This window comes from Pteropus vampyrus, unplaced genomic scaffold (genome assembly GCF_000151845.1).
Source record: "Pteropus vampyrus isolate Shadow unplaced genomic scaffold, Pvam_2.0 Scaffold17, whole genome shotgun sequence".
Taxonomy (NCBI): domain Eukaryota; kingdom Metazoa; phylum Chordata; class Mammalia; order Chiroptera; family Pteropodidae; genus Pteropus; species Pteropus vampyrus.
This window is the reverse complement of record NW_011888798.1, coordinates 2,891,851-2,913,427: the sequence shown is the minus strand read 5'-3', so window position 1 is coordinate 2,913,427 and position 21,577 is coordinate 2,891,851. Positions and strand designations below refer to the sequence as shown.

The following is a 21,577-nucleotide window of genomic DNA, read 5'->3' as shown; positions in this document are numbered from 1 at the left end:
AGCAATCTGTCAGATGCAGAGTTCAAAACACTAGTTATACAGATGCTCAATAATCTCAGCGAGAACTTCAACGAAGAGATAAGAAACATAAAACTGGAGATAGAAAACATTAAAAAAGAACCAGTCAGAAGTGAAGAATATAATAACTGAAATAAAGAATACATTAGAAGGAATCGACAATAGATTGGATGAAGCAGAGGATTGAATTAGCAATTTAGAAGATAGTAGAAAACACCCAAGCAGATCAGCAAATAGAAGAAGAACCTCCACCATTACCAAAAGGGAGAGTTTATGGAGCCTCTGGAACAACATCAAGCATATCAACATTTGCATCATGGGCGTACCAGAAAGAGAAGATAGAGCAAGAAACAGAAAAAATATTTGAGGAAATAATGATGGAAAACTTCTCTAATCTGGTGAAAGAAATAGACATACTATCTTAGGAGGTACAGAGGGTCCCAAACAAGGTGAACCCAAGGAAGCCCACATCAAGATATATCATAATTAAAATGCCACAGGTTAAAGACAGAGAGAAAATCTTAAAAACAGCAAGAGAAAAGCACTTAGTTACCTTCAAGGGATCTCCCATAAGACCATCAGCTGATTTCTCAACAGAAACTTTGTAAGCCAGAGGGATTGGCATGAAATATTCAAAGTGATGAAAAGCAAGAACCTACAACTAAGATTACCCAGCAAAGCTATCATTTAGAATCAAAGGACAGATAAAGAGCTTCTCAGACAAGAAAAACTGGAAAAGTTCATCACTACCAAACCATTATTGCAAGATATTATAAAGGGACTTCTTTAAGAAGAAGGAAAAAAAAAAGATTAAAAATGTGACCAATAAAATGACAGTAACTACATATCTATCAATAATCACTTTAAAAGTAAATGGATTATTTGCTCTAATCAAAAACACAGGATGGCTGAATGGATATGAAATCAAGAACTTTACATATGCTGCCTATAAGAGACTCACTTCAGATCGAAAGACACACACAGACTGAAATTAAAGGGATGGAAAAAGATACTTTATGAAAATTAAAACAAACGATCAAAAAATCTGGGGTAGCAATATTTATATCAGACAAAATAGATTTTAAGACAAAGGCTATATCAAGAGACAAAGAACCCAGTAACTCCGCTTCTGGATATTTATCCGAAGAAACCCAAAACACTACTTCAAAGGGACATGTACATCCACATGTTCATTGTATCATTATTACAATTGCTGAGATATAAAATCAATCTGGGTGTTCATCAATGGATGAATGGATAAAGAAAGGGTGGTACATATATGCAATGGAATATTACTCAGCCATAAAAATGAATGAAATCTTACCATCTGCAACATGAATGGACCTAGAGGATATTGTGCTGAGTGGAGTAAGTCAGAGAAAGAAGAACAAATGCCATATGATTTCATTTATTGTAGTATATAAATAACAAAATAAACAAAAACGACAAACTCAGATACAGAGAACATTTTAATGGTTGCCAGTTGCAAGGGGTTAGAGGGGGTGGGTGAAAAAGGGGAAGTGATTAAGAAGCACAAATTAGTAGTTACAAAATAGTCGTGGGGATGTAAAATATAGCATAAGGAATATAGCCAACGATATTTTAATGGCTATGCATGGTGTCAGGTGGGTACTAGATTTATCAGGGTGATCACTTTGTAAGTTATATAAATGTCTAATCAGTATGTTATACACCTGAAACTAATATAATATTGTATGTCAACTATAATTGAAAAATAAGACATATTAAAAAAAGAAAAATTGAGAAAAGTACTGAATTTATCTATAAACAAACCTAGAGTAGCTCAAAACATGAAAATATTTTGAATCTGAAATATGGCATCACTTTCTTTAAAAAAAGTAAAGAAATTTCCCAAACTGGAAAATTTTTGTTTAATATTTGTAGTTATGCAAATTTAAAATTATATAAGTATGATTCATTTGAACCTAATAAAAATATGAAGAGGCAGGTATAGATGATAGTCCCATTAATTGATTATTATGAATTAAAGAAATAAAAACAGCTTTTACTTAACACCCACATTGTACTGTGTAAAAGGGAGCATATGCTATAATCTAGTTGGTCTAAATTAAATTTATTAAATACAAATAAACATATACTTATTGCATAGTCTTAAAAGTCTGTAAAATGAACTTCTAAAAGATAGTTAGCACTTAAAATATTAAATTTGTTTCTTCCTTTTTTCAGCTTTACTGAGATATAATTGACAACACTATAAGTTTAAGGTGTATAATGTGATGATTTCATATATGTATGTATTGTAAAATGATTACCACATCAAGGTTAGTTAACACATCTGTTACCTCTACCTCACTTGGTTACCTCTGTGTGTGTGTGTGTGTGTGTATCTGTGTGATGTGAACATTTATAATCTACTCTCTTAGCAACTTGCAAGTATACAGTACAGTGTCAACTATTTTCACCATGCTATACGTTTGACCTCCAGAACTTACCTATCTTATAACTGAAAGTTTGTACTCTAATCAACATCTTCCCATTTGTCCAGCCCCTGGTAGCCGCTCTATGAGTTCAACTTTTTTAGATTCCACATATAAGTGAGATGATACAGTATTTGTCTTTCCCTATCTGACTTACTTCACTTAGCCTAACAAGCTCAAGGTTTACCCATGTCGCATATGGCAAGAATTCCCTCTTTTTTTTTAATGACTGAATACTTTTCCACTGTGTTTGTGCATAGATATCACGTTAGTTTTATCCATTCATCCACCGACAGACACTTAGGTTGTTTCCATGTCTTGGCTATTGTAAATAACGCTATAGAGAACACATGAGGTTTCAGATATCTGTTTGAAACTGAAAAAAAAAAAAAAGGCTCTATATTATAAATACGCATAGCTGCTAATTCAATAAACTCATTTTTTCCTGACATGCGTCACCAATGTTGTATGCTTTTTATTCTTATTTCATTTTTGTTTACAGAAAACTGGGCACAAACCAGAAACTGTGGATTTGTGTGGAGCACATATTGAATGGACAAAGGAAAAATCAAGCAGAAAGAATGTCTTTCAAGTAAGACTGTTCAATTTATTTTTATTCCTTCTAAATCTGAGGTCTTTTGGATAAAAATAATACTACCTTGTTGTGATATTTTCATGTGCATTTTCAGATGCAACTAGTTGTGGGAAAGTCATGGCGAAAAACTGACCTCTCTTTTTTGTTGAATTTTGAGTGGTTTTGTTGTTTTCCCCTCATGACTGGTTGGTATCTAAACACAAAATATATGTTGTGTGTTGATTAATTTTACACCAGAAGTCATTGAATTTGCAATGTATTTGCTAGTTGTTTGGGGTTCAAACCTAGAATGTTTGACTTAAATAGATTTAATGTAGAATTTTCAGACGTACATAAAGTAAGATACACTAATTATGAAAAACTGTTTGCATTCATTGCCATTCCTGCCTCCTAGTCATAAATTATGTTAACCAGTGTGATTTTGGGGAATGTAGAGAGGTGACCAGCTATAAAAATTAGACCTTTTCATATTACATAATTTAATTTTTTTGGAAAAAAATAACTGTGATTAATAATTTCAATCATGTTTCATTGAATGGAAAGAACCAGATGAAATCCTTGAAAAAAAAAAGAAATAGGAAAACTTAATATTTCACAGATGACGTTACTAAAATCTCTTTGGCAATTAATAACTTTAGATTATGGAGGTTGATGTTTTTCTATAGTCATATGAGATTTAATTCACTTTTATATTTCCAAAGTAACCAATAACTTTATAGGTATATTTTATGATTTATATCATTTAGTATCCAAGGAACTAGATTATTATAATTAATATATTAAGCCATCTAAGACCATTTTGACCCTTGAAGACAAGTCAGCTCTATTCTTAAATGCATCACTGAAATTAATATATTGTATCTCCTAGAAGTATAAGTTGGTGAGAAAGTCTAGCTGAGGTCCCTGGCAAGAACAAAAAGTGGTTTCTAGTTTGTTTTGCATCTTCTAGAAGCTATTTCAGGTTTATCCAAATAATTTGGACCCATGTTAATTAAAAAAAAAAATTTCAACATATTCTGGAATAAATTATTTTGGGAGGTTCTAACATCATTCTATTTAGATATTCATTTTTTGACATATTAATGGTTTTTTACTAAAAAAGAAAGAAAACTAAACAGACTTGCCTAGAAATCAAAAGATTAAAGCCAAAAGTGATTAGAATGTGAATTTACAGGATCAAGATGGAAAAATAAATTTTTTCTAAAGTGAAGAATTGTAGATCAGTGATATGTCCTGTCTTCCAATTTCTTACTCTTTTTATTAGTCTGCTCTCAGTAACAAAATTTAGAGGCTGTAATCGTAGTCTCTATGACAACCTACATAATCAGTATGAGACATTTTGAACTGGATTGGGCGAATTAAGTGGTTTAGTTTTATTATGTATTGTGAGTTTAGCATCCTAATCACCAATGTTATAAAATAAAGACATGAAAATTTGGCATCAATATAATTCTTAGACAATGGAAACATTTAGAGTTGGTCCAAGGCAGCCTTTTTCAGTTCTTTTTGTTAACCTTATGAAGAGTTAAATTAGATTACAAAAGAAGATGATAGTCAAGTATGTGTGATATATATAGGGCCTCAAATATTAAAAATATTTATGTATAATTTTACATAGCTATAAACATAATAAACATAGATATATCTTTGAACCGCCTATACTGATGATACATATCAGCCTAACATTTTCTGAATATGGCTAAGCACCTCTCATTATATTTTTTTTACTTGTTTTTTATATTTCTGAATATAGGTGCTTCCAAATATATTAAAAACTATTTTCACTTTTAGTAGCTTTGTAGAGGTGACATTCTTGCCAGCTAGTTTTGTTTGTAAGGTACCCGAATAGCTCACGGGACCTCAGTGTTCTTATATTCAGTTTATATAATTTTTAGTATTGTACTTTTTAGTTTAGAGAAACAACAGGTTATTATGAGGATGTTGTGAAGAAAGCTAAAGAAAGATTCAGATTTCATTTCCTGCTTCATTCTTTTTGGGGTGAATCACGTGATTTTCACATCATGCTGAAATCTTTTTATCACCTAAACACATGAGCTTAGGTGAAATTTACTAATATGTATCCACAGATACAAACTATGAGAGTGAGCCTTTTGAGAGGAACCATATAAATAGCTTTTATAGTTATGTTAATAAGAAAGCTTTGGGAAAGATTGACCAGAGAACTGAATCTAGATGACTTGCATCAATATTTGATTAGATACTTTAGCTGGTCTAACTCTCAAATGATCAGAATAAACATGATTATATCTCAAAAACTTGGTAGTAAGACATTGTTCGGTGTTTGAATGTGTGCGTGCAAGGGTTTCATTACCTACAGAATAATGAAGTGTTTCTTCCTGACTGAAAAAGACCATCATAGCTTCAGCTGATAAGCTACAGCAGAAATAGCTTTAGAATGCCAAGTTTGAATTAGGCTTGGTGTTCAATCTCAGTCTATGAATTATAGATTACAGATATCAAATGGCTATTGAGATTTTTGGTTCAAGAAAAATCAAAGGAAAGCAAAATTAGAAATAATTTAGAATTCGAAATCTGTTTTTTAAAAGTTGATGGATTAGCAATTATATGCTACATAATTGCAGTGTTTGTAGAGAAGTCAAATTTAAAATGAATATGAAAACAAACAAAATATTACGTGCTTGAGATAATATTTGAAAGACTCAGAAGCACACATTTGTGACAAAAAGAAAAGGAAAGATTTCTTTTGGTTTGTACTTTTATATAGTTATTCATTTTCTTTTTGTATTAAAAGTCACATTTCCTTCATAGTCAAAGTTTTATTTAACTCTTGATGTCGATTCAATCTTATTTGATTGGTACATGGTAACATACCAGTGACAACGTTAGTTAAGCATTAAGGCTTGGTACTCAACTCTCAGTAAATCACAGTGATTGATGGTCATTGTCTGAGTAAGTAATAACAGGACAGTCTTTGGCCTAATTTGTACTTCTAATAATAAATTATATATTTTTAAAAAAACATCGGCAACTTTTATAATAAGTTAAATATAGACAAATGATACTATGTTTTTAAAAAGTATAAATGTATAAAAATATGCGTATATAATGTATATGTGTCTGTGTATATACCCACACCTAAGCTTGACCTTAGAATATAGGGTGATCGTTGCCACACATACACACAAACACAGAAAGACACTTTGTATTTATTAAAGGTCATACAAATTCGAAGTTAAATTAGTAAATGTTCACTGCTGCGAACTTTTATTTAATTCTGCATTTAGCATAATTGTCGAGGACCATCACAAGTTTGATGTAGCTTGAGAAAGCATTTAACAAGCAAGTGATTTGTAATGAGCTGTGGTACGAGTTTTCTTAGTTAACTTAAGAGCAACACTAGGTTTTCATCAGGGAAAGAGTGCATAAAAAGATTTATGTTCAAATCACATGTTTTAAACATTTCTGCTAAGTGCTAGTTTGCTCTTCGGTGTTTAGCCTGAAATTTAAAGCACTAAGGATTAAAAGGATTACAACATAATCTTAAATAATCCTAAATGTCATTTACAGAGAGATAGTTGTAATAACTAAATAAAACCATGTTAAAGGTTGGCAGTATTGTCAGGCAGCCTCTGTAACACAAGCACTGCTTCTGTCCCTTCTTCCTTTTCCTCGAAGATAACATTAGTCATTTACAAAGCTTTGCAATAGGGTGTTCAACTGAGAAAATGGCTGCAAAGTAATTTAAAACAATCAGTAATTTTTTAACTTTTAATATCTTCTGCTTCAAAGTTGAAGGAAAATTTTTACTAATGTTTTCTTCCTTCCTTTGAACACAAGGCTCTCTGAGTAAAATATTTTTGAAAGTCGGGGGAAAGGGAGTTCATGACACGGCTATGGAATAGATAGATGATACATCTATAAAATATTCCTGTTCTCCAAGGAGCGGCCTGCCCCCTTATTATATATACGATGGTCCCAAGCACTGTAATTAATTCCATACCATTTAATTTAGCACTTAAATATTCTTTAGTGCTGTCATGTAAATTAGTTTTTGTCTCCCCAAAGAAAATACAAAGACAGAGACTATATTCCATACTGCTTTATATGTATTAAACCAGAGGACCAGATACCTTTTAACTAATTCAGTGGTTACTGCTAAGGCTAGAGTTGCATTTTTTTAGTAAAAAAAAATTACTGTCATAAAGCATTTTAGGAATTTGTTTCCATAATATAGGCTCTGTACTCCAAGATGATTTCCAGAGTATCAATCAGCTCTAATCACTTTGGTAAATAGGGAGTAAAGAATAAGAAAAATATGGTTTCCTTGGTTCTTTTCATTACAACATATAAGATAGTAAGTAGATGATTACTCATTTAAAATAATTAAATAATTTTTACTCTAAAGGTTTATCTTTTTTCAGATCCAGACCGTGAGTAGGCCTCATTTTTTTCTGAGTTTTCTTTAAAATAACATTTTTTAAAAAAATGTACCCATGAACACGCAGTGGGTTCATATATCGATTACGTGCTTCGAGTAAAATGATTCTACTATGTGTGCATTATGGCTGATTAGCACTGTATCTATTGCCTGCTTGAAAGGCAGAAAAAATTAAATGACTCAAGAAGATGAAAGTCTATTCTCCTCCACCAGTACCAATTGATAACCTCAACAAAAATTATAATCAAATTTCCTGGATTTGAGGTTCTTTTTTAATATTTAAAAATATCTCATGGGAACAGGTTCTGTCCCTAAAAGTAAAGCAAATCTCAGAATAGATTTATCATTACTTGCATTACTTTTCTGATTTTGGATGGAGTCTTCTGGCTATAATGTATATTAAACATATTCATGTAATATTTTCCATGGATATGCTCTACATTTAAACATAATTTGATTGCTCTTCCTGATCTGAATATGTCTTAGCTTAAAATGTTTAAGTACTGCTTACATTTATTAATGCGAAGATAATTTAATAACATCTTGGAAAATGTCATTTTAAGCCAAAAGGAAAACTACTGGTATTTTGCTTTTATCCATTTTCTTCAGCTAAAAGTGGTGGTTTAAATAAATTTGAGCTTTTACCAATTTTCTCTTTCATTTTTCAATGCTTATAGTTAGACTAAATGCAAAAGGATGATTCTTCACATTCATATATGCATTAGATTTCAAGTAAAGCTGGTTTTACTTCAGAGAATTACTCACAGTATCTTAAAAGGCATAGCATTAAAAATAAACCAGAGTAAGAGCAGCATTAATATCTAATACAGTTGTTTTTTGCTTTCTAGTTTGTCCCCAATCATTTTATCTACCGATTACTCATCCATCATTTAGAAGGTGCAGTAGAGAGAGCACAAGAGTCTGGGGACATGTGCTCCAGTTTTGGCTATACCACTTGTATCTTTATGTAGAACCCAGAACAAAATTTCTCCTTCAACTTAGTTTTTCACAAAGAGGAAATAACAGATAACAGTCCTTACCTTACCTACTCTCCACCTGTGCTGATGTTAAAATAAAGCAATCCTTTATTAAAAAGAACTCCAAAGGACTCATTTTAGTATAGCTACAACCCGGCATTATTATTCATCTACTAAAGCACATCATCCAACAACACTTTGAGAGAAATTTCAGTGTGGATTTGGAAGCATCTGAATAGGAGAGGTAGACATCTGTGAAATACAATCCAGGAATTCTGCTCCACTTCCATTCTGTGTACTGCCTTGTGAACTTAATCAATAGATTAAGAGCTAATACACCATGGGAAAATCTTTTCATTTGTTGTTTAACTAAGAATATGTGTCCTTGAATCTTACTGAAATTATTTTTAATATTCTATTCTTATAAATAGTGTAGTTAATATAGAATCTAATCAATGTAAGTTAATTAATTGATGTCTAATCCCAGTTAATACTTTAAGAAAAGCATTTTGCCCTAAAAACCTTTAACAAGATATTGATAGCAACTTGCTAAGGGAACTTAGAGTCAAGTACAGCAACTATGCCCGAAAAATGAAAGTGAAACAACGGAACTCTTTTTATTCTCCTACTGAGATATCAGGATAATACTTTTTTTTATTGAAGAGAAAGAAATATGATTATTTTTATGATTTTGGCTTCATTTTTTGCCAGTGGGATAGCACAGAAGAATTTTGATGAATGAAGTAATATAATTTTATAATTGAGGCTTTGACTTAGGAATATTAATGTCAAGGGTGCTTAAGATTTACTGCAAAGGAGAGAGCCTAGGGGTAGGAAATAAAATTGATTGTAAGAATCTAAGGTGAGACCTACAGAGCATGTTAGCCTGACTGATGAAAGAAGAAGCAAAAACAAGTTGATGGCTAGAAAGTACACTCCTTCAGTGAAACATGTCTACTTTAGACCATGTTACTTGGGAGCACCACTGCCTTGTTGCTGGTTTAATTTTTAAAAGAACGATAAAGCTCTCTTTAAAAAAATCCTTATAATCTCAAGTATAGAATTAAGACACTGATAAATTGAGTATATTATTAGAGAAAACAATAGCCAGTGTATGTTGCCTGATGATTCCATGAACCTTAGTGGTCTATGAGCATATGTATTCATTTGCACAGCTTTTTTATTACACTAACTACTAAAGGGTATAGCACTATCTTTTTGTATTCATTTCTTTTTGAACTATCATCAAAGTAGAATGTCATCCAAAGCTGGATGACAGCAAAGATTGACAATAGACATATTTAAAAAAGTCCCAAATTAGCCAAGGGAACCAAGATTTTTAATTTCCAAAATAAAATAAAATAAATCAAAATTAAAAATGTAAAGAAAAAAAAAAAGAAAATGTCAGCTTGGCTTCCTATACTTCTAATATGTCAGCAGAAGGATGTATACATATGACCTAATGAGTTTAGGTCACTGATTAGCTCGCTTCACACTGCCTTCTGGAATAGCTAGATCATTTGCTCAAAGATAAGAGTCATGCATTGCGAATAAATTCTGGATTTTAGTTTGACACAGGCTAAAAGCAACATGCTGTTCTTCATTTATCGACATCACAATGTAAACCCCCTCATCTCATGGAACATACTCTGTTTCTTGATGTTTTGGTAAACCAGTGTGATGGCCTCTGTGCCATGCATGAGCTAACTGTGCAGTTCCCCATATCCACAGAACCAGAGTGAGGCTAACAGAGATACATGGAATTAAACCTGGGACTTCAGGCCACATGCCCTACCTGAGCAAAAGCAAACACTGCCAAGGGCGTTTCATGGGATCTAAGCAGAATCATCAAGTGTTATGGTTTTGCCATTTGTAATTTTCATCTTGTAAAGTACAGAAGATAGTATCTTGGTACTAGCAAGATGACATTCAAACCAGCAGATCTCTTTTTCATATCTATTTCAAAATTCTAATTTTATGTTTTTTAAAGAGAGCAGCCATGTTTATCATGCTGAGTATGATTTTTTAAAATAGCAAACAAGCCTCTTCCAGAAAAAGGAACAATTTAATCCCTAAAACTGGTACATAATAGATGGGGCCAGTAAATGGTATCACATTTTATAGCTTGTCCATAAGGATGACACAGGGTGAAATAAAATTGAGAGCTTTTGGATAGGATAGGATCACTGGCAGATAAATAGCCAATGCCATTCAGTTGCAAACATAAGGCAATGAGGCTGAATCTGAAGGCAAGAGAAAAAAAATATATATATTCACAGTGTTTATATGCCACAAGCCACTGAGCAGGAGAAAAATCTGGGCAGTGGTGAGCAAAACTCTCAAACCTCAGAGCAATGTTTAAAGCAGTATAAGAAAATAACAAAGCAAACATCCATAAACAAAGGCTTGAAATGAACACAAGAAAAAAAAAAAAACTAAGTATAAGATGGATTGAAAATGCCAACACTTACACAGAACTGCAGAGGCCACTTGTGGAATCTATGCATAAAATCTCTCAATATCTGAGTTAAACATGTTACTCAAAATTTAGTAGAAAATAAATATTCAAAAGGAAGGCTTTAAAACACTCTAGAACAGTCAAGGATTCTCAGTATTTGAAGAAGAAAGGAGGCTGATCTTTTTTATTTTAACAAAACAGGATGTTGAGAGATGACCTAAGTGAAATAATGAAATGAAATGCCTGAGGTTGGAGAGAAATTAGGAAGGAAGTTAGAATTGTTTTCAGATAATAGATCAAAATGAGATGACTTGACGACCATGGAAGGAACATTCACTTTGAGGGCTTAGGTGAATTTCGTTTTAGTAGAAAGCTATTAGATACTTAGCCTTAGTCCTGCCCATTTGCCTAATGTTTCATTTCCAGCACTAGAAGAATTTAATAATCTGACTTCCTTGGTGAACATGTGCAAAAGCAAAAACTTTACAGTGGCAAAATTAACAAATTGCTACTAACAGCTCCAAAAGGGAAAGAACACTGATATTGAGGATTCTTTTTTACAAATAATTTAGACCTTGATAGTGTTCTTTTCGAACTTGAATCTAAGCAATGCTTCATTTTTCAAAATTCTCACCCATGGTCAAGTAGAAGACATGCTTCAGATATTCGAGATCTATGATAGATTTGAAATCAATTCGTGGAAACAGGTTATAAATACACTCTTTTGATGTGTAGGATGCACCAATGAGGGTGGCAGGAAATTATATGAAACCCGTGTCTTTTAACAGCTTCACTGGAACATTTACAACCACAGATGTTATTTGTCCATCAGAAAGGAAAATATTTGTTTCAAGCCACAGGCATTTTCTACCACAATATCAAAATGAAATTCAACAGCAATTTAATGTTTAATGTGCAAGAAAATAAATATTTTGGGGGGGGTGGGAAGGGCAAACAGTACTAGAAAGCAAATAAACCCTAAAAAATATAACTAGTGACATGAAAAAAATGGCTGCTTTTATTATGAACAAATCTGTCCTTTTACTAAAGTAGGATTGTTCTATTATTAACAGGAAATCTTAGATGGACTGAACATAATGCTGCATTATTCATAAAAGCATTGCTGCCATCTGGTGGCTCATTGGTGTTCCAGCACTGACTTTACTGACAATTTGGCTGGGTACTCTGGCGATATATTCAAAGGAGGGCTTTTCTTATGTGATAAAATATCAACGTGAGATCCCCTGGTCCTAGATGTCATTCATGTGATGGCAGTCCTTTCTCTCTGTCCTTTTGTAGAAGGGAGGATTCAGGGAGACAATGACAGACTTGTATATCTTTGTCCTAAATAGGCACTTATATTTTCCTTGGCTTATCTAAAGAAGTTACTTTTGGCTGTTGTTGACTGATGAATTTTATCAACACTCATTTTGTTAGCAAATAAATAAATATGTAGTCAAATATTAGGAGTGTTTATTGAATCTAAAAACACAGAGTAATGTTTAAGTAAGAATATATGTGAGATGCTATGTTCCCTCATTTGTATCCAAACATGAACTTTTTAAAGTTATCATTCACTGAGTTTGAATTTGGAAATAACATGATTTAGAGTGTCAAAGGAGAAAAATGTATAGGGTTTTTTAAAACACTAGATTTCTTCCCAGTCATTCACTTGTGTTGAAGAACTTTGATTAATTGTTTATGACTCAGAGACTTATGAAGTCATCTTTCTTCATGGATTTACAAATTAAATAAATATTATTCAACTCATGGTGCACTTTTTGTCAAAATGAAATCATTAAAATATAATTTAAGAAATTTTGATGGTTCTTAAGCATCATTGTATTAACACATTTTTAATCAGAACCAATAAAATAAGCTTTACAATTTCAGTATATGCTTTAAGTTTCTAAAAACTGTAGAATGTCTCATTGTATAGAAAGAAAATCCTGATCCATAAAGTGAATATTTATATAGATTATAAGTCTTTGAAGATTATTAGCAGATAACATGTTAAAATTTCCCCAAGAGGAAAATTGAAGTTTAATCCTGAATTCTCAGGAATGTTATTTCATAGTTAATATTCAGCTTCTAGTGTATATTTACCTGTATCATTAAACTACCTTATGATTTAGTAAAAGTAAGATAACAAAAAGCCATTGCACTAAACTTGGAGAATCATAATATCAAACAGATATTATTTTTTGCAAGAAAACTTGTAAATGTCTATTTTTAAAGTAAGACTGGGGCTTTTATTTTAAATTCTTGGTTACAATTTTTACTCTGTGAAATCGTAGTTGATATTACCCTTGTTACCAGCTATGTTTTGCCACTTAAAATGTTTCCTTCCTCAAAACATGCAGTTTCGACTTATAGAAGCAGATCACTAATCTTCCTCAGGAAGATTTCTCAATTCCCTACCTCTGTTTCTATTTATGAAGAGGATATGAAAAATAACAATGAAATCTTATAAATAAAGTAAAATTGATGATGATTATGCCCCTTTTCATCCATCAGTATAAAATTTCAAGTGTATTATTCTTATAATTGACTTGGACACCACCCAAGGTGATTTCTAATGGACCCAAAATAGAGATAGTAGCTATGGTCAATGTAACCCCAGATTGTAGTCATAAGTTGCTAATGTTTGTTTCAATAAGATCTGTTTTTTGGCAACTTTTATAGCTGTTTGACACTAAATTCCCACTTAGGACAATCATTCACATACTGTAATGAACGAAGTCACCCTAAATTCTTTACTGTGTAATTGCTACATGATATACTGGGGCATTCGATGTTTTTTGTTTTTGTTTTTGTTTTTGTTTTAATGCTAAATTTTATGACAGTGGCAGCTGTATCTCAGTTGAGGAATGATTATTTCCTTTCATAGGGAGCTAGTTTTGAAATCTGTTTAAGCAAATAGTTTTGCCATATATGTCTCTAGCTTAGGCTGGGTCCCCCCTCAAAGCAAAGTTTGAGACTAGGGATTGTGTTGCAACAAGTTTATTTGGGAAGTGATCCCAGAAAGCAGGAATTCTGAACTAACAAGAATAAAGCATAGGAAGAAGAAAAGGCACTTACAAGTGTCCTTTTTGAGTGGGTCACAGAATGGCTAGGACATTTGTCAGAATTTTCTAACCAAGGATTGACAGTACTGGCTTCTCACCCATTTGGTTTGGTTTACGGTTCTCTCTAGGATGGGATAATCATCTTGACTTTCAGGCTGTGCATGCACGGGTGTGCCAAGGAGGCTTTTTCAGGTACTTTACTCCATAGATTCAGAGAATATACATGGCAGAAAGTGAACAATAGGCAGTGCATGCTTGAGGCAAGATACAATCAGTACAAAAGGATTTGAAGCCCACACAGAACTGTTTACACCGGTTGCAGCTGGAATCACAGTTAAAACTGAAAGGATAGGACATGGTTCCATAGTGTAGAGGTTAGCACATCTGCTTTACACACAGAAGGTCCTGGGTTCGTGGCCCAGTAGAGCCACGGTCCATGGTCTACAGCCATGCCACCTTGAACAAGGGTGTCTGATCTTGGAAGCTAAGCAGGATCGGGCCTGGTTAGTACTTAGATGGGAGATCACCTAGGAAGACCAGGTGCTGTAAGCATAAATAATAATAAATAATAAAAAAAGAAGTAAATAAATAATACCAAAAGGACAGAAGGCAGGACACGAGAAATATCTGGTGCTGTCTATTCCTTGCAATACACAAACTGATTTATATCTCATGTTAATTCAAATCCACTGCTGAATCTTCAAGGTGGTGACTAGCCTCGATCCCTACAAAAGAGCTAATATAAACATTTTAGTGGGAAAAAAACTATACTCCTCCACTGCAACTGTGCCTGAGGCCATATTTGATAATCATCATCTATTGCCTCCACCACTCATTCTAGATTTTCCTCACCTGCAGTCAAGACTGTAAGTGGTCTGTATGCTTGCTTCATGAGGTGCATCAGACTTTCATACCCAACAAATTTGAGTCCTTAATTTTTGACATTGCCAGGCTCTGTTTGCTGCAATTGATGGTTCACTGCTCTCACCAGGCATAGAAGCACCAAAAGACATCCCAGTGAATCCTCTGAGTTCCTCAATCATTTCTCCTATACCCCTTGTACAGGAGCAACCTTACTATGGCCAATTATCCTCATGAGTATAATAGCTATTTTATATGCCTGTTGGTCCACATTTAAAGTCTTTATGGTTACCAAGCAATGGTCATAGCTATAAGTACAGTGGCCGTTACTAATCCTTGCTAGAAGCAAACTTCCCCCTAATCTAAAACAAACATTTCTAATCCAGCTGAGCCAAAGTTGCAAAAGTCAAAAGCATAAATGTTTCAAATGGGTTATTATAGGAGCTATTCTTGTTTCTACTTCTTAGCCCTTAGACTCATGTATCCTAGGCATTGGGGACACTGTGACATGTATCTAATATTGATTCATAATATATATTGCATCTTGGAATATAGCACCCCAGCTAAACAGGGTCTTGTTCCCTAGCTTCTACCTTAACTAAGACTTTAAGAAATCATTCCATCATTCTATTAGGTTGATTGCATCCAAATAGTGTGTTATTTAATAAGAAGAGTGGATTCCAGCATCATATGCCCAGGGCTGTGTTTCTACCACGTCCTTGATTTGAGGCAACATTGTGAATGACCCCATGTTGCTAAATTGGGTATTCTGAAAACCATGGAATGGTGAGTCAGGTAGAGGCACCATAGACAGAGCAGGCAAACTCATGTCCAGAGCTGATATCAATTCCAAGGAGAATCACTGTTCCTCCAAGGATAGAAGGGGTGTGATATAGTCAATTTGCCATCAGGTGCCTGGCTGGTGTCCTCGAAGGATTCAGGTGTCTGTCTCTGCTACTGACACACTGAGCGATCAGCAGTGGTAGAAGTTATGTCAGCATTGGTGACAGGGAACCATGGTATTGGGTCTGTGCATAGTTTCCATCTGTGCCACCATGGACACTCCATTTGTGGGCACACTATGCAAGTTCCAAGTGACTAATGACAGAGACTAGAAGAATTCAATGCAGTCATCTGGTATACTGGCTTACTCTCTGGTAGATATTAAGACATTAAGGTGAGACACAAAGTTTTGCAGGTTCTGTGCCCCCTCCTAGGAGTCCACTGATATTTGCCAGACTCCTTCATTTCCAGTTTTCCAACAGTCACCTTCTAGGTCTCTGAATAACAAGCAGAGCCACTCTCCACTTTCTGGAAATTAGTCTATATCTTTACCTCAGGCTACTCTACAAATCAAGTTGTTGTTTTTTTTTTATATCTCTTTCTGCGTGATGGTTTATCCTTCTCCTCACCGCCTTCCTGCAAGATCACCCCATAGTGGACCTATGGTGCAGCTACAGGCCTTTTTCTTTCTTTCTTTTTGTTGTTGTTGTTGATGTTGTTTGGTGTTCACTAACATATTGAAGTGACCTAGTCATGAATCAGGAATGAAGTTTTTCATCTTTCATCAGCTGGCTTTCAAGAACCCCCATGAGGCCAAGCTCAGGGAGAGGCAGAGCATAACAGTGACGGATGAAATAGAAGTTTGAGTCATATGTTCATGTAACTTACTTAGGCCCTCTGGAATTACTTGGGCCAAATTCTGAACATAGCATTTCCATCAATGGACTGTTGCCCAATATTATGATTCAGTGGATTTGACAATATCCAGCTCATCATGGGAAGCTGAAGTTAGTCACTTGATGTCCCATGATCAGATACTCATTCTCCTACTCTGATCCAGTAATAGGCCAGAAACTCCTTTTCAGTTGGTGAAGATTTCTTTACTGCAGGAGGCAAAGGCTTTCTCCAAAAGCCTGCAGCCCTTTCTTATAAGGTTCTTATTATATAACCTGCCACAGACTCCACAGCAACATTATAAATCTAATTCCTCATTGACTTTTCTGAGTTATATAGCCCTAGAGTCAAGGAGCTTGCACCATAGTTTGGACTTGCTGAAGTCATTGGTAAGTTATGATCCTGCCCAATGTAGTGATTCACTTGGTAATGGGGGTCCAAGATTTGTGGTCATATCACTATATGCCAACATCTAGATGCGACCTAGATTCCTGATTGTGAGCAAATAAGTGATTGTTGTTTTAAGCCACTTAATTTTGGGTTTGTTTGTTACAGAGCAATAGCTAATTGATACAAATAATATGTCTACGGATATAATTCAATGGCTTGATTTTATGGGAAAAGATGACATATTTGAAAGTTCAACCAGTATAAAAGGCCTTCTAAAAGGTTATGGAACCCCTATTCGTGGTATCAGATTCTGATAATTACCAAGCACTACTAGCTCCTGATAGGGTTGTAGAGAAAGTGCAGGTAGTGCCATTTTATCTGGTCATGTATCTTTTCTATTACTCAGTTTTTTTATAGAAATAGCAGCCTAACAAAGTTAACTTTTAGGAAAGATGCCAGGTTACACAGAACCATACCAGAGTCTTAGAATCACTTTGGGTGAAAGCCCAAAGCTTTTGCAAAATTAAGTGGAGGCAACATAATTTGTCTTAAAAAGTTAAAGGGAAAAAATGACAGTAAATGGTCATGGAACAGTATCTTCTGAGTCTTCAAGACAGTATCTTCCTTGGCTTCTTAAAAATAAGAGAATATTACATATCTATGCTATTTTTGAAAATAGTCTGGACCAACAGAATCCAAGGTTGTCACAGATTATTGTTAAGGCAGCCACTATAGAGATTCTAATCCCAAATTTAAGCTGTAAGACATACAAGCAGATAGAGAAACTGTTGGAAAATTTAAGGATAGCCAAAAAGTTCTGGCACTTCAAGAATTTCTGGAAGAAAGGAAAGAAATTTGATTTCTGTGCCACTGATAGAAAAGCTCACAAATGACCTAAGAAAATTATATTTATCATATTTTTGTTGTAAATGGTATTTAAAAAACTTTTCCTGTAAGTTAGAAATGATCTTCCATGTTAAAAAAAGTAAAATAAAAAATTATTTAAGAAAAAGAAACATAAAATCCATGTTGCTTTGGATTTTGGAATATTTTAACCATTTCTTCAATTTTGAAAAATAAATACATAGAAAGTGCTGTTATTATTCCAGGTCAGAAAATATTTATTTGTGTAGACTAAACATGTGATTCCTAGACTTACCTTCATCAATATAATTTTTAGTTTCTTTTTAATTCCCAAAATATGTAATAAAGAGGTTTAACTCTGATTTCTTTCTGGATTTTTTTTTTTACATAATTAAACCCAGTGTTAAGCATAATATATTCACGTTAAAGGTACATGATACTAAGACTATTCTGTCTTAGATTAAAAATTTATTTGAATTCCTTAATTAAATTAAATTTTTCAATAACATTTATTATTTTTAAACCTGTGTTACGTTAACTTCAGAAACAGAAACTGTTGTAAAACAGAGAATAAAGTTATTCAGTTACATCAAAGTCTAAATTTTAAATATTTTTTCATAGCTATTTCGGAAATTGTGTTTTCAGTTATTACTTTTTCACAGTACTGAATATAACTCCAAAGTCTTGGAAAAAGGCAGTTTTCAAAAATGTCTAATTTATGTTTAAGAAATTAAATAACACTCAACTATTTCCCATTTATTTCCATTATGTTTCTTGTTGCACAGTTTATTTTAAATCAATTTTCCCACTCCATATAAAATGCCATTTTGATAACACATGTTTATCTTCTAAGGTCAAATAGAATTATTTTTTCCAGTGTAACACAAATCAAATCACCGTGAAAATTTCAATGATTAGAGAAAGTAACAAATATTTTTTTAAATGCAAGATTTAAGAAAGTAACTAATGCTTGGATTATGTAGAATACTTAATTGTTATTGGTAAATCTTACTAATTTTGCTGGAACCCAAAACACAGCAAACTAAATGTGGCATGTAGTTACCATTGTAAGTAATTAGATTGCTTTTAAAAAACACAGGATTTGGAAATGACATGTCTACGATGCTAATTCACATTTATTATGTTTGCTCACTTAGCATATGAATTTGTTAGATTTGTTAGAAATATTTCTGAATTTTCTACTTTGATGAGTCTAGTCTTACGCAGAGGCAGAGAGATCACTTCTTAAATTACATTGCATAAGGTTTCCATTGTATGGACAAAAACTTTATATTGACTTTTTTTAAAAATAAACTTTGCTCAGTATTCACCCATGTCTTTAAATAAATAAAAGAGATTCAATAATTAAATGAAGAAAATATTAACAGAATAATACAAAGAACCAAATATTTTCAGGGTTTTGATATACCATAATTCAACTTTGGGCCCTCCATTAGGCAAGATAAGCTAAGGTATGCTTCGGGAATGAATTTCTGTTGTTGAGCTCTACCCATTTTTACTGGGTCCCGGGTTGATGGAATAACCTCTAGCTGGAACAGATATGACAGACTACATATTGGCTTTTAAAGCTCCTACCCAGACGTAGCATATGTCAGGTCTATATTCATTTGAGGGGACTAAGGAAATTACAGAGTCAAAAGAGCACCGAAGTATAATCCTCCCATATGCAGGGCCACCGCAAGGGGAAGCACTAATTTAAATGGTAAATAGTAATAGAGCCTAGCACAATCCCTACACAACTAAATTCAAATCCTTTGATATAAACCTTCTCAATCTAAATAAAGCATTGCTGTTGTTATTGTTTAAATGGAGTAAAATTTCATCAAGTCATTCCAGAGATAAAAGCACATTTAACATAATTTATTGTATACTTGTAATTGATGGTAACATAATGACTCATTTAAAAGAACCATTCAGCTCCTCTTATAAATACTGTTGAGTGTGAAACTAGAGTTCAAGTTATTCAACAACATATGTCAACCTGCATACCAATTCATATCTATTTTAAAATTGGTTCAAAAATGTTAAGAATATAGAAAATTTGCATCAGTAATTATTTAAGCCCAAGTAAGATTCATGAGTTATAGGAGCCTAAGGTTAAGAATTCAAGATGAAGTAAGTACTTTCTGTGGGTGACAAAAATGAGGTAAGGATTGGAAAGTATTTGTATTCTATAATTAAATTATGTTAATAGGTTTATTCCTTTTTTTTAATGGTAAATGCATACATGTCGTACATCATCAAATAAGTGTGTTCTAGTCATAGATATTTATATACCATCTTTGAAGATATAAAGTGCATAAATGTTATGCCTCATTTTTGGACTGTCAGGAAATGCTCTACTGAGGAAACATACTGTAGAGCACTTTGTTGTTGAAATAATTACTTTCTGAAATACAGGGATTTGGCATAGGAAATTATTATTTTTTTCTATGAAGTTGTTGAATTATATTATTTTGGGATGTACGTTGAACAGATACTATTAAGTGGGATGGAGAAGAAACGAGGTTCATTAATGTGACTTGTTTAATATCAAAAAAGAATACATTTTGCTGAGAAAAATTTATATTTTTAGAAGGAGACATAAACTTCATTTTTAATGTTCAAGATTTGTTATAACAAGTAAAAATTACTTTAATTTTAAGAAAAGTACCAACTAATGTCAGTGAAAAATGATTGCAATTCAACTCTATGTATGTAGCTATCATAGCAAAGTAATTTTAGAGAGTATAGTTTGTTTTTGCTTTTGTTTTTGTTTTGCTTGCTTGTTCGTTTTTTTACTTTGAAAGCATTGGTTTTAACTCCTATTTTTCTAATGTGGAGCATATCGGTATAAAACAAAAAGGCCGTCAAACAATAGTCCCAGTAAACCAAGTTGCAATTAGCTGACACTCCTGGGAAATATTCTAGTATATGTTGCTGGCACTTGAAAAATTTATACCTTCTGAGAAAAGGCAGGAAAATTCTGTCAAACAATTAAACTGATTGGAATTCCCTAGAATGTAAAAAAAAAAAAGAGTCCTATGTTAGAAAAGAATAGCAAATAGTTATGTATACGGCTGTGAATTGGAACAGAAAAAGTAAAAGATTTTTTGTACTTTGTATAAACCAGTATTTTTTTTTCCTTTAAAATAAAATGTAATGCAAGTCAGGTAAAAACTCTTAGTACTGATTTATGAATAAAAAGATTACACATTCTAGAGTTTGAAAATGTGATTAATTAAATGACCTCTAAATTAACAATAGAATGGTACACTCAGTATTAATGTTTTTGGATAATGAGATGGTCATTAAATCTATGGATGAATATACATTTGACAGCCAAGTTGGTTAATGTAAAATATGGGTTTGTTACCATCAAATAATATAAAAGATACCAAGAAGAGAACAAATATTTGGATAAATATCGAAATAGACAAAATTGGTATTCAAAAGATTAAATTAGTATCAACTCTGATAATATTGATTGAGACAGTTATCCAGAGCAATGAAAAGGAAAGACTCTGCTATACACTTCCCTTCCTAAGTATATTTCAAAGAGTTGTTAAAAAAATTAGAATATCTTGGATTCCCAAGGAAATAAAATACACTTTCTTGTTTTGAAGGTTATGTGTTTAGTTGGTAGGTTTCCTTAAGTAAGAGAAAGTACTATGGTTTACATGGTTTTTATACTACATTTTCTTAGATCAACATTCTCAAATAGACGTTCATTATGATCATGTGCTCTAATTGCATAGAAATTGTAGGAGGTGATGACTAAGTTTATGAC

At 33.0% G+C, this 21,577-nt stretch overlaps 1 protein-coding gene across 1 annotated transcript in view; it reads left to right on the top strand.

The window, feature by feature from the left end:
• ARHGAP15 (Rho GTPase activating protein 15) overlaps nt 1-21,577 on the top strand; it is a 592,609-nt gene that overhangs the window by 118,978 nt on the left and 452,054 nt on the right. Inside the window, exon 7 of the mRNA XM_011354472.2 lies at nt 2,980-3,069. Within this exon, the coding sequence (XP_011352774.1) occupies nt 2,980-3,069 (90 nt within the window). The remainder of the gene's footprint in view (nt 1-2,979; nt 3,070-21,577) is intronic.